Source organism: Aaosphaeria arxii (assembly GCF_010015735.1).
Source record: "Aaosphaeria arxii CBS 175.79 unplaced genomic scaffold BU24scaffold_4, whole genome shotgun sequence".
Lineage (NCBI taxonomy): Eukaryota > Fungi > Ascomycota > Dothideomycetes > Pleosporales > Aaosphaeria > Aaosphaeria arxii.
Window position 1 is genome coordinate 3,517,388 of NW_022983477.1, and position 13,336 is coordinate 3,530,723.

At 49.5% G+C, this 13,336-nt stretch overlaps 4 protein-coding genes across 4 annotated transcripts; 2 read left to right on the forward strand and 2 right to left on the reverse strand.

Annotated features, from left to right (window-relative positions):
• The first annotated feature begins 470 nt into the window (after window positions 1–470).
• On the forward strand, window positions 471–3,042 carry BU24DRAFT_202773 (uncharacterized protein). Its single transcript, XM_033521842.1, has 2 exons — window positions 471–1,182; window positions 1,233–3,042. The coding sequence occupies exons 1-2, from the start codon at window positions 614–616 to the stop codon at window positions 2,989–2,991; spliced, it is 2,328 nt and encodes a 775-aa protein (XP_033384831.1). The 5' UTR covers window positions 471–613; the 3' UTR covers window positions 2,992–3,042.
• A 2,822-nt stretch (window positions 3,043–5,864) lies between these two features.
• On the reverse strand, window positions 5,865–6,435 carry BU24DRAFT_422832 (uncharacterized protein). The gene is made up of 2 exons (XM_033528089.1): window positions 6,161–6,435; window positions 5,865–6,061 (listed from the first exon to the last, which is right to left on the reverse strand). The coding sequence occupies exons 1-2, from the start codon at window positions 6,253–6,255 to the stop codon at window positions 5,962–5,964; spliced, it is 195 nt and encodes a 64-aa protein (XP_033384832.1). The 5' UTR covers window positions 6,256–6,435; the 3' UTR covers window positions 5,865–5,961.
• Window positions 6,436–7,057: 622 nt separating this feature from the next.
• Window positions 7,058–9,300, reverse strand: BU24DRAFT_433461 (uncharacterized protein; the record flags this gene model as incomplete). The annotated part of the gene is made up of 2 exons (XM_033529976.1): window positions 7,058–8,802; window positions 8,850–9,300. 2 exons carry the CDS (start codon window positions 9,298–9,300, stop codon window positions 7,058–7,060), a joined length of 2,196 nt encoding a protein of 731 aa, XP_033384833.1.
• Window positions 9,301–10,051: 751 nt separating this feature from the next.
• BU24DRAFT_202877 (uncharacterized protein) lies at window positions 10,052–12,554 on the forward strand. The gene is made up of 2 exons (XM_033521846.1): window positions 10,052–12,343; window positions 12,394–12,554. Exons 1-2 carry the CDS (start codon window positions 10,319–10,321, stop codon window positions 12,541–12,543), a joined length of 2,175 nt encoding a protein of 724 aa, XP_033384834.1. The 5' UTR covers window positions 10,052–10,318; the 3' UTR covers window positions 12,544–12,554.
• The last annotated feature ends 782 nt before the right edge of the window (window positions 12,555–13,336 follow it).

The window sequence follows — 13,336 nt, forward strand, 5'->3', positions numbered from 1 at the left end:
AACAGGGCTGCATGATCGGAACAACCTCATATGCCAAGAGCCCCATTGACGCAAACCGTCTGTTGCTCATTCAAACATCAACACCAAACCCCATCCTACCATCTGATATCGCCAGTCCCGGCTCTCTGCGTTTGTTCGTCCTCACACCGCTCCCTCCGCCTCGTTCGCGGTCCTGGGCCTGGCCGGAATGGTGTACTCGCGCAGCTTCACCTATACTACGAACCATAGGCTGAGGTAACACTCGCGCTCAGCGGCTTTGACACGGTGAGTGAAGTCCACCTGCGCCCGCGCTCTCTCCCAGCGCTCCCAACAATACCAGGTCTTCGAGTATTGTGCTAATAGTGCTGCTATTCACAGATCAATTGCGCGCGCAACAATCGACTCGCCCGCGGGCCCACCGTTCGTTTCGAGCCTTCACCGCGACCGCAAGCTATCACTTCACCTCCCCACTCACCTCTCCCGATTCGCGTGCGCTCCTTTGAACCTCTTCATGTTCTCCACCCACCTCGAAGTACACTACGATTCTATCCATAATCGGACGCTCCCTACCCTTGATCAGTCCCCACATCCGCCGATTGAGCTCTGGTAGCTATCGTCGACGAGGGCCACCAGCATGGCTGAGACGGATCAGTCGGCGGAGGCAAAGGCTCCCACGTCGCAGAAGAAGCGCAAAGATCTATCCAAGGCCGACAACGATGATCTCGACATGATCGATAGCGCTTTTCAGCGTATAAAGAATATCATTCCCGGCGCGCCTTACGTCTTATCAACGCCATCCCTTGATCCTTACAATCATTACTCCAAACATGAGGCACGCGCCTGGATATTGGGACGCCTCTACAGACCCGACGAAGAACACCTACAATACCGTACTTTTCATTTCCGCGAACCATATGTAGACTGCTTTGTGCTACAACCCGATGAGGAAGAGGAGGCAGAACACGAGCGACCCAAATCGCAAGCTTCCAGTACATCACAGCAAGCCCAGCAAGCGCCCAAGAAGAAGATCAGTCTTTCTGCATACAAGTCCAAACAGGCAAATGGAGTTATCACGCCGGGTGCTAAGAAGGTTTCGCCCACCCTTCCTCCTGCCAAAGTGCCTTCACAGTCCAACGGCTTTAAGAAGACCGAGAAACCGCCATCGTCCACCCAGAAGCCCGAAGATTCAAGGTCACACAAGCGGTAAGTTGTGTACCGGTCAGGTTGTACCATATGTTTCTAACTCGCAACAGGCCTGCAGCCGAAGGTTTTCCACCAGAGAAACCCGCAAAACGTCCTCGCGACGACCTTCACCAATCATCACGCGAAGCAACAAATCGAAGCTCTGCAGAACCAAGGGCCGATTTGGACAAATCCGTACCCTCCAACTCTACACCACACGGTCTTCCTCCTCTGTTATCTCCGGTCGACCAACCCGTCAGCAATCCTTATGGTCTCCCTGACATCCTGTCCCCGACCCTTCCCTCAAATATCCAGGTAGAGTTGGATAGGTTAGAAACACAACGAAAACGCGGAGATTCGAATGCCTCCTCAACTTCTGCAAAGAGTCAACTGTTGACAGTTCCTGATGGTGGACCTGAGAGGCGTGAGGAAGGATCCAAGGGCCCACGGGTGAGATCCGTATCGGTGAATTCGAAGTCTCCAAATGTACCTACGGCCACGCAGAGCACTCGTGCGGCTTCTAGTCTCATCGTGAAACTCAAATATGGGAAGCGGCATGCGGCAACAATTTCGCAGCTTCTACGGCTCCCTCGAGCCAGGAAGGCACCCGTTACTTCCGAGAAAGAACGACCCTCCAAAACGACAGCAACTGCAGCCGAGCCGTCTTCAACAAAACCCAAGGAAAATCCGAAGATTACGAGTCGCCGCCTTGAAAACACCGTCTCATCGGCGAAAAGTAGTCCGGCAACAGGGAAGGTTGCTGGGAAACGACCACGAAGCGAGTTGGATCCTCCGTCTAATGAACCAAGCAAGCGTCATAAGGCACAGGCAGTCCAAGACGGCTCAAGCACACCGCAACACGCAACGGCATCCCCGGTCGTATCAGCGAAGTCCAGCGCACAAAAGGCACCATACATAACCCCTCGAAAGGAGCACCGGGCCGTCAATCTGCTTCGTACAGGCTCTAACGAAGGTACCGACTCGACCCCAGGTCGGTCTGGTACACCAACAAACGCTAAACACCTGGACGTGAAGACAACACCGACTTCGGCTCCTCCGAGCGGAAAGGGCAAGGTCGACTTCCAGATCCTCTCACAAGTATCGATGAAGCTCAACCAGATGGGTCGGGCACTCAAACACGAGGCCCAGAAGATCGTAAGCGACGCTGGGGGGAAGCTAAACAAACACGACCAAAAGCGTGTGGCTATCACCGCTCTCGAGTGCATCATATCCTACATGGCTGCGTACACCGCGCAGGACAGGTCCAACCATCTTCGTGGTCGTGCGGGTGATGTCGAAGGCACCTGGAAGACCCTCCTGCCTCTCTGTACATCATTCACGAGGTTCACCCATGATGTACCCTATCTTGATGGCCTACGATTATACCTTGGCACTGCTATCGCTGCGTCCATATGCTCCCAGATGGCGCCCCGTGCTCCACGGCCGGAAGCTCATGATTCTCCTCAGGATATTGCTCAGAATGAGCTATCCAAACAGCACAGCGTTCTCTCCAAAAATTTCGCTTTGCTTGCCGACCACTTCATGAAACTAAATCGTTACGCGCAGGAATCTAGGATGTTGCTGCCTGTCGAAGACATCCAAAAACACTTCCCAAAGACATGGGCAAACAGGGATTCGATCGCCAATGTCTCCAAGGATTCAGAAAAGTTCCCAGGAGGCAAGCTCTCCGGTCCATATTTCCTCCCGATTCAGAATGACACGACACCTATCCAGGCCGTTAGATTCGGCATCAAGTTCTTGGGTGAATACTGCGAAAAGGAACGCGTCGACTACAAGCTTCGCGTCAGCCTCGACAGGCCTGAAGTATAAAAAAGCATATCATTATTCCTGCGTGTACAATGAACGACCTCGAAATTCGGCATAGCGGACTGGGTTTACTGAGTCAAATGGGGTTATCTGTATTTTGAGTTTTACATGGCGTTATCCTGCACCGACCAGTGCGATCGACGGGTAATCTTCCTAAGTAAATGGCGTTTACTCTCTCTCCGGGTTGTGGAGAAGTGGGCTGATTGACCTACATCAGTCCCACTCACTTTGTTTTTCCATACTGAACGACTCCACGGATTTTTCTTTTCTCCCTGTGGAAGTCGCCTAGGCGGGTGCAAATCCCGGTCCTCTTTCTCCATTTTCCTTTGAATCTTTTTGGCTGGCGGGCAAAGGGCGATACCCCAAACGAGGCGGCAGAGTATTTTTTTTAAACGGCCTCCTCTTTTCCTTTATATATTCTATTCCTCTGCTTTTCATCTGGACCGGTGGTCTACGCCATAGCCCCTCGATACCTCAATAGTTTTATTACCATACATGGAGAGACGACGGTCCATCTAGTTATAGTCTTTAGGAAGATTACCTACCTACCTACCTGCCCATGCATACATGCATGCATGATAATGGTACATATTCATTCAAAACATACGTCTGATGTCCTCTCCTCGCCTCATTTGAATAATCGTGATTTCTCAATGTGAATACATGGCATGCTTACATTGGTCCACGCCGTATCGATGAAAGTGGTCGTGGAGGTCGTAGTCTTCGGTCGGATTCTTAATATCATGCTTGGAAGGGTTTCGCCCGGCCGTGGTAGTGTCTGCCTTTTGTAATGCCACATTGTTTACTCGCTCGAATAGTGGGCCTGATATATGTCTAAGCAGTACGGGGGTAATGTAGTCTCATGCTCGCTGGTGAATATGGATGGTAGTAAATTGTTTTTGTTCCCTCAGCCAGGGGAACATAGAATGTGGCGCAATTTAAAGCAGACCAAGTACAAGAATAATTTTTTCAAAATACAAATACTGCTATTTCAACTTATTTTTCTCTTTTCCCCTCATGTATTCATTTTAATGTTTCGATTTTTAATTCCTTCCCCATTCATTTTCGTTGTTCTTGGATACGTACAGGAAATATGGGCGGGATGTAGTAACGAGGTGACTACTGAGGTAATCTGATCGTGAATGAGAAGGTAATTCGTATCAGAACGACAGATGAAATACTTGTATAGTTTCCGATGAAAATGGAAGAAGCGGGATAATTATAAAAATTCAAGGCGTAAGGAGATTTGCACTCTGTTTAGAGCGAGGAAAAGTAGATGAATGTCATTAAGGCACGTAAATCGCTTCTTTTACACATCAATATCAGAGCTTCCATGTGAACCACTTCCACTACGTTGCAATTTGAAAACAGGACGAAGAAAAAAGGACGAAAGAAGATTGACGAAAAAGTATATTGTCATTGCAACGGGAAAATTTGCTCCAAAGATCCCGCCATCGCCTCTTGCTCTCCCGCCCTCCCACGCGCGATTATAAAGATTCGTGACGGTCCCAATTATAATCAAAGTTACCAAAAAATCTAGAATAAGTGAGAAGAATAAGATGATGGGGGAAAAAGTTAAACACAAGAAATGCCCTTTCTGATGCCCTCTCCTATTCCTGGGAAAATTTCCACGGACGACTGCCTTCTCTCGCGATTCAATCTTTGAATAAATCCTAGTCCCTTCAAGCTTGTAGCGACCGCAATCTACTACCAGCCTGGCTGTGGTGGTCCGCCTTGTCCCCCTTGTCCGCCATGATATCCTTGTTGGTGGGATGGAGGACCGTTGTTGTATGGGTTAGGAGCACCGCCGTATTGGTTGTGCTGATGATTGTCATAGTTCGGATGGCCGCCGTATGGACCACCGCCATACGAAGGGTTTTGGTTGGCGGGACCTCCATAGCCAGCTTCATTGCCGTATGGGCGGGATTGGTTGCCGTACTGACTTGGTGGCTGCTGGTGTTGCTGAGATCCACCATAGCTTTGATTGTGGCCTTGGTTGTGACCTTGGTTGTGGCCTTGGTTTTGGCCTTGATTGTGCGAGGATGGTGGCCCGTATTGGTTGTATTGGTGTTGTGTTGGCTGAGGCGAGTTGTACGAACCAGGTGGCGGTGGGAAGTTCTGACCGTGCTGCCCACCATGGCTCTGTTGAGATTGATTCTGGCCGTAAGAGTTATTCTGCTGCGGCGGTGGGGAGGTGTAGCTGCTCTGGTTTGGTGCGCCGCCGTGTTGGTTGTGCGATTGACTTTGTCCAGAGGGATTGTAAGATGTGGGTGGGGGAGGTCCTGAATAGCTCTGTCCAGAGCCTGAAGAGCTGTTATGGCTGTATCCGTAATCGTTGGATGGCTTGTTGTGCTGCCAAACTGGTCAATACAAGATATCCGGTGGACAATCCGAGTCGACTATAACTTACAGATGATCCACCCAGTACGTTACCGAGGAGCCCTCCCAGACCGCCTGAACCATGCCCTCCAGATCCGGAATTATTATGACCCCCAGAAGAAGACTGCTGGTTTCCGTGCGAGGATGGCTTGCCACCACTGTTCAACAAGCTGCTGGCGAGGGACCCAAGTCCGGATCCTCCACTGCCTCCATGGCCGCTGCTACCGTGTGATTGCTTGCCTCCTCCAAGGAATGATCCAGCTAGTTGTCCGACCAGATTGTTGGAGCCTCCACTATCATTCTTCTTTCCTCCTCCCAAGAGCGCATTCACTGCGACACTCTAATCTCGTTATTAGTTCATTAACGTCCACCTCAACGGCTTGGACTAAACACATACGCCGAGACCACGGTCCCCGGATGGACCATCCACACCCCGTGTGCCATCGCCAAAGTCAGGGCCTTGTGTTCCATCATGAGGCCTGTTGTAAGGATTTGTCGGCTGCGCAGGTGTGCCGGCGTGCGAGCCTCCGTTCGACGCAATGTCGTCGTCTCGGGGCAGCTCCCACTGGGATTTGCCATTACTGATTTGCACATCTATTGAATATTGTCAATTATGATTCGATAACCATGAGGACGACGACCTAAATGTTCGCGATAGTAAGAAGCGTATGACGTACAGTAGTATTTCTGGGAACTATTTGGGCGTATCGTTAGCGAGATATGGAGAGAGTGGATGGGGATGAGTGGCGGGGTAGTGAGTAGCCATAATGACACCAGAGAATACAGTACGTACCTGGCATCCCATTGAGCTATCCATCCGGCTGGGAGCTTGGGTAGAGTTGGATCTGTCGGTCCTGAGTCTGGAGGAGATTGGGGTGGTGCGGCCATGTTGATGTTGTTCACGCTTCAGTGCTCTTGTGGTCGGTGGCAGCGGGGCAGATGCTATGGTGGGAGCACGAGAAGAGTCAAGGTTACTAGCGACCAGAGAAAGGGTGAACAATTTCCGGAAGAGTAGCAGGTCTCGAGTCCTCGAGATCGAACGAGCGCTTATATGGTCGCAGGGAGCGCACTGGAGAGAGTGTGAGTGGTGAAGTTGGTGTTATTTGGGCAAGACGGAGGGTGGCTGAGTAGTGCTACCCTAATGACGACGGCGGACGAGGCCTGCTTGCGCCCGCCGCCGTGCGAACAGCCCCGGCCACCGCAATAAAGACGCAGCTGTGAGATGCACATACACAGTACGGAGCGCACACACACCTTCATTCATCTTCAGACCTACGCAAAGTGTGGCTGAGGTAAAGAGTCTTCGTGGCGCAACGCCTCTTGTTGTTGTGTTGCTTTTCTTAGTGATTCTGCTGCAGCTTTGATAGGATTAACTGCATCCTCATCTTTCATCCCCCCGTGCGCGCGCTCTGCATGGCCTAATCTAAAGCATGGAATTGTAGGCAGGAATTAACGTAACTTTATAAGGGCGATTTGTTGCTGCATGTCAAAGTCGGACAGAGAATTATATTATCAGTATCACTTGTCATAAAGTCCTGAGTGGTATCATGCCATCCTAGTCAATGCCCGAACCTCCCGGCTTTTGCGACGTTACATTCCGAATAGCGTACATCATTATTATCATTATTGAGCGTATGTGTTCCGAGGTTTCCCACAGCTTGTCCTAGGTGTACCAAGAAACATAGAACCATTACCAGGCGTACGTGTCTTCTACCGTATCATTGCCATTCCAATCCTCGTCTCCACTAACCTCGTCGTCAAGGAAGTCTGCCTCATCATATATCTGCTCTTGAGGACGGGAATTGTCAATGCGAAAGAGCACCTTGTAACAAAGTCCTTGTATGTAATCTGCACCCGCATCGTCAGACTCGTCGCTGTCAACATCGCTCTCGTCGGATTCATCCGACTTTACTCTATCTCGTAAACGTCTTGTGTTCCATTTCTCATTGGACGGGTTCTTGCTTGACGAGATTAAGGGAGCGTCGCTATCACTATCTGGTCCTTCCAAAGCTGCTTGATCGTGCTTCTGTCCCTCATGCAGTGTAACAGATTGACCGGAAGTCGTGTTCGAATTCTTTTGGCTGGCCGCTTTCCACTCTCTGAACGCTCGCAAAGATACCAAGTGCGGACTGGGTGGCTTTGCCCTTCTTGCAAACACATTCTGAAAGCGCGCTGTCCATTTTCGCCGAAACTTGGCCCTCTGGCGCCAGTCAATGTCGACCATAGCTGTAATGACAATTTCCCGGAGCCACGGTAGATCTTCTGCTGCCTCAATCAAGGAAGTGAAGAAAGCTATCGCCGCTACCGGTGTCCAATTTCGGAGAAACTCTAAGTTGATAACTTGCAGAGTAGAAGGCCAGGTAGGAATCTCCCCTTCCTCCAGGAGATGATCATAAAGAGGCTCATTGTCCGAAGTTGTGGATAATGAGTTGTAATAGTGCATGTCCATCTTGAGCACCTCGAGCTTCGGGCAGGTAGTCTTCAGATTGACCAAGAAGGACATGTCTAAGCATTGATTGTGGTCCAGGATCAGCTCCTCTAATTCCCTACCATGCGACGTGAGGAAGGCTTGAAGTGGATCAGCAAATATGTCCCTGCAGTTGGTGATGGTCAGGCTCTTCAGTCTGTGCGGAAGCAGAGGCAATAGTCGTTCATTGAGAATACTGCAAGTCTCAAATGTTAAAGATCTCAGAGCGGGAAGCGCAGCCAACGCCGTACCAAGCAGTTCTTCAGCACTAGGGACCCCGTCTTCCTCGGTCTTCGGCGTGGAGTCCGAGTGAAATTTCGTCAGTGATATGTCGCGAAGTGTTTGGAATGCGGTTGTACTGTGGATGTCTTTGATCCAGACAAGACCATGCGCACAATATGCGCTGTTCCATCGCCAGCTCATCAATCGCAGTTCGCTCTGGCGGAGAGCCTCGAAGAGCTCCTCAGGATAGTACCAACGCCGGATCTGCCTGGATCTTGGTCGGTATGGTGGCTTGTCGAAAGGGTCGAAAATGTCAATTTCCTTCAGCGTCTTGGAAGAAGTTATCAAAGCAGCAAGGTCACTGACACTGTTCGCAGTATCAGTCAGTTTTGACATCCTCGTAGCGTCCAGTTCCAGTCTTTTGACCATGACGGCATAGTCCTGTTGAATCTTGGAGACACTCGAGCTTATGCGATGGACGAGATCCTTCCGATTTTGTCTCACGGCAAATATGGGTGGGTTGCGGTACAGGGCCGTGAGAGCTGGCTTCGTAAAAGCTGAGCACATACGAGCAGCGCGTGCAAGCCATATAATAGAAGGGGTAGGTGTAAAATTCTCGTCGTGTAAGGGATGAGAAGCGTAAACAAATATTTGAAGGAGGACATGATAAGGAAGTGTGGCCCACGGTGGAATATTTCCGTCACTAATGATGGCAGCTTGAGGCGCATCGACGGCTTGTTCGGGTGCTATAAACTCGTTAGATAAGACCATACGACACTTTACTCTGACTTACAGCGTCTCCGTTTCAAGGGAGCCCCAAGAGATCGCCTTTGTCTTCCTTTGTTTCTTGATATCTCCCTTGATGTCCTGTTTGTCTGAGGAGTAACTTTGGGTTGCACACGTGGTGCTCGTCGTGGAGTTGTTACTTCTACCTCCTCTTGATAATCCTCGTCCCAGTCATCGTCAGAGCTTGATTCGCGATAGCTGATATTCTGCCTTCCCCGAAGGTTTACGTTCTTTGATCTCGGCGCGCTGGACCTAGCATGAGAAGTGCGATTGCTTGTAGAGGGTCGGACTGAGGCATCATCTGCAGCAGATGAATGTTGGCGGGTATTAGTACGTCTTGGGGTCGTTCGTTGTCTCGTAGGAGCGTGTGAGCTTTGTGGCTCGTCGGAGAAGTCTTCATCACTGCTAGGTTCCTTATAGGAAACAGCATCCCGTTTCCGCTTAAGCGTGATCGCCATGTCGGGGAAGCATTCGTGGAGATTGGGAGCAATTTGGAGCGGGGGACTGGTGGACTCGATCGTATGATATAGAGTGTAGGCGTGCTAGTGGTCAAACGATGTTCTGAAGTTGGTGAAGGTTGTGCCGGCCCTCAAGAAACCTCACGTATCGCAGGCATACATTGCGATGAGTGCCTGTCTTGTCATTGTCTGCCGAGCAAGTCGCCGCCCCGCGAAAAGTCCGCGAGAATCAGTGACGACACTCGAGTGCGCTAACTCAATTTTGGAATACTATCACGTGATTCATTAGTCATCTCAGATCCACCAAATCTAGACTTACCATCCCTATTATTTACTTCTTTGAAAGATGCAGACGCGAGAATAATAAACGTCCCGTGAGGAAAGTTGATGTGCAATGGTAATAACTACGCGTAGTTCTCAGTTGCCGCAATGGTGCGATTGATTGCTTAAGCTTCCGTTTGATGCAGTGATTGCTGATCAGCATCAACCCGTAACGGTACGGGTACCTACCGTAGTTGCCTCACTTTCAATCCCATTTTCGCTTTCACTTGCACTTTCACTTTCGCTCTCACTTTCACCCTCACTTTCTTTTATTTTGTTACTATAAACTTTCTTCCATCTCAACGAGGTTTCACTCACACAGTCTCCCGCGCAAAATCATCGCCCATCCAGTGTCTCAAAACAATATCTCCACCACATATCGTAGCAACAAAGCGGCGCAGTAATCACACATCTGAAGCGAATATCACTATCCATTTTACTGAAATCTCCGCTATTCAGCTTTCTAGTCACTGGGACAGCTTCATCCGAGACTCATATCCACGGACTGTAATAGTGAACGGGCCAACGACTTTCGGATCTCGCGCCCCCGAAAGCGTCTTTTCTTCAATAGAACGAAGAACATTTCACTGGCGAAGTTGTTGCTTATTCTGCGACATCAAGATTGCCACACTCATCGAGAGTATGGAGTAACTTTACTTTCACTCTACTTTCAATCTCCAGATAGCAACGGAGCCATATGGGCCAAACAAAGATCATCTCGGATGGCACTGGGAGCATACTCACTTCCGGCATCCTCAGTGATGAACGCCGACCTGCATTCTTGAATCGGAATCTGAAACAGGCGTTGAAAGCTCATCAAGCAGGAGAAGGGCTACAGGATCGCAATCAGTCGGGAACATCCACATCCAGACCGAGATGGGATGCGTCACCACTCCACCAACCCCCATGGACCAATGATAAGAGCAACCATCTGCGTTACCTGGACATTAATCTGAAGGGAATATCTTCAGTCAAAACCATCAATTCGGGCAAATTTGACAATCGAGGTGCCCTTCCCAACTGTTTTGCATTTGATGTCAACATTGATGTCAGCATACGACAGGCCTACACGGCAAGGCCATTCTATTTTCGAACCATCGCGGCCCAGTTGCACGTGACACTATTTGGGGGCGTGACAAGCATTATAATCAATCAGCGGGAACGTATAAGGGTTCGCGGAGCGGAGCTGAAACCTTTTATCACTGTTGGAGATGGTGGTCACTATGCTATCACAGCCACATTAAGATTTTCGGATCCAGAGCATCGTGATATGGAATCATTTCTGAAGTTCGCTGATCTTGAGTATCCTCTGCTCAAAATGGAGTTGCCCTCACGACTGCAAGCGATGTGGCACGATGTCAAGAGACCAGCACAACCAAAACGAAGTATCTATCAGTCTGCCAATCTCCCACTGTTTTCCGACCCACATTCCAGTATTGGGTTTGAGCTGCGGTCTGTAGGTCTCGCCCTACAAATGGAATTGAAATGGGTATCACGGGCGAAATCTACCCTTGAGGACTATATGCAAACAAGAAAATCGGCAAACTCTACATTCTCTTTCACTCGTCCACCTGCAAGAAATGTTCGATCTAGATACGAGTTATCATTTGACTATTGGGGCCGAACGGTTGTTCTTCGTAGTCTGATGTGTCTAATTTGCGGGCGCTATGAGTTCGGGCACATCGACGACCTCAGGTTACACTTAGACTGTGTGCACATCTCCTCCAAATACAGTTGGCGCCTATTAAAGGAGGTCAACGGGACACAATACTGGCAGTGCAAGTCTGCACACACTAAAGCTACGAGGAGAGATGCTATAGAAGACGATGGCGAAGACCGACCATTACCCATCCTCGCCCCGAGACGGCCCTTCAGTCAAACTGATTACTTAGAGAATGGTGACGACAGTTGGCAAAAGCAAGCTAGGCAGGAAATGTTTGAATGGGAATATGAGACAGAGACCGAGTCCGAATCAGAGAGCGACACCAATGTCTCCACGACAGAGGAGACGAAGGAAACGACCCGACCTCAATCGAAAGCCACGAACAACTTTAGCAGAGCGAGCATCTATCGCCAAGAATTCAAGGCTACTCTTATGAAGCCTGTCAGATCCAAAAAGAAATACAAGGTGCCTCCAGCACCAGCAGGAACGACATTCTTCAGATCACGGTCTAAGCGAATTCTAAAAACAGACGAAGAGATATCCGAGAGCGAAGACGATATCGACACTGACTGGCTAAGACTGAAGACAGAAGCCGAGATTACTCGTAACCGCAATATCCCAGAAGCGGCAAAGCGTTTCCTGAAAGGCTGGAACGCCTATTTGCAGGCTGAGAGACCCCAGAGTGATCTACATTTCAGAGACACGCTGATACGTTTCGCGCATTTCAAGGGGCCTTGGATGCAGAAGGAAGGATTGATTGGGGATTTCGCAACTCTAATCCAGGAGCTCCGGGATCTCGAAATCATCACAAGCCATATACACAACGCTGCTATGACATTAGCCACAGACGTGCGTCAGAATCATGGCCCGCGAAGAAGAACGAGAAAGTCTAGCAACTTGGACTACGAGGGCGACATCGAGATGCTTCCAGGGGATGATAATGCTTCTTCCGACCCAATAATCCCTGAAAACGGCGTCAAAAGTCAACATGGCAAGTGTCTTTGCGGAAGACAAGCTGACGTTCACAAGAGACAGCCTGTCATCTATTGTGAGAGCATAGTAAGTTATGTCCTTGGTTCCTTCCGGATATTTTCTCTGACGATTTTCAGTATTGTTTACGTCATGCCTTCCACATTAGCTGTGTGGTCCAAGCATGGAAGCCAAATGGCGAACCGCTTCCTGAAAGAGAGGACTGGTATTGCAAGGATTGCGAAGAGGATCCTGACAATGACACTGGCTATAGAAGATGGTATAGTTGATGTTTTACAGAAGTAAGGGTTGTTAAGAACCTTTGCACATTATATATATTCTTGGAATCATATAAATCCCGAGAAAAAGCATAGAGCATGGGAGGTTTAGCCCAAGATCTAGCAACGCTTTGATGGCGGAGCAAAGTAGGCATTTTCTCGTAACTATATCTAATATTTGCATCCTCAGGGGTGGATAAATCCAACGCTCCCAATGAAATGGTCCAATTATGTCACTGTTGTTGGTCATGTATTCCACCAACTGCGACCTCTCTCGTGTAGTACTTACTGTGCACGACCGGAACAGATTGTTAATAACCGGAAGTAGAAGACGTCCATAACACCGAGTCTCACTGTTCGTTTCCACCTTGCGGGTATTCTGGTCACCAAATTCGCCGATTCGACGAAACATGCTCTTGTGTAGTGCCTCGATCGAGTAATTTCAACACCCCGAAGTGCCTCCCTATACTCCGAACTCATATCTCACCTTGAAACACAATCGTCACCCAAAGACCTCCCCAAACAACCCAAAGTAGCAAAGACCACAAGAATACCGTGTAACCTTAGCATCTCGCAAGTGAACCAGCAGCAAGTCGCAACGCTAGCCGATTTCCGCACGAGGGCGCGTCTGCGCCTTAGGTCTCGGTAACATTCCCTCTGTCTAGCCCTAGTGGTAGTTCCAGCTTGATACTAGATAGAAGAGAGAGACATCGCCTTCGATCAACTTTGTACCACACCGAGCTTCCGCGTTTCAGAAAAACCCTCACACAAAGGTGACGACTCGATCCAGCGAACCGTCGTCGCC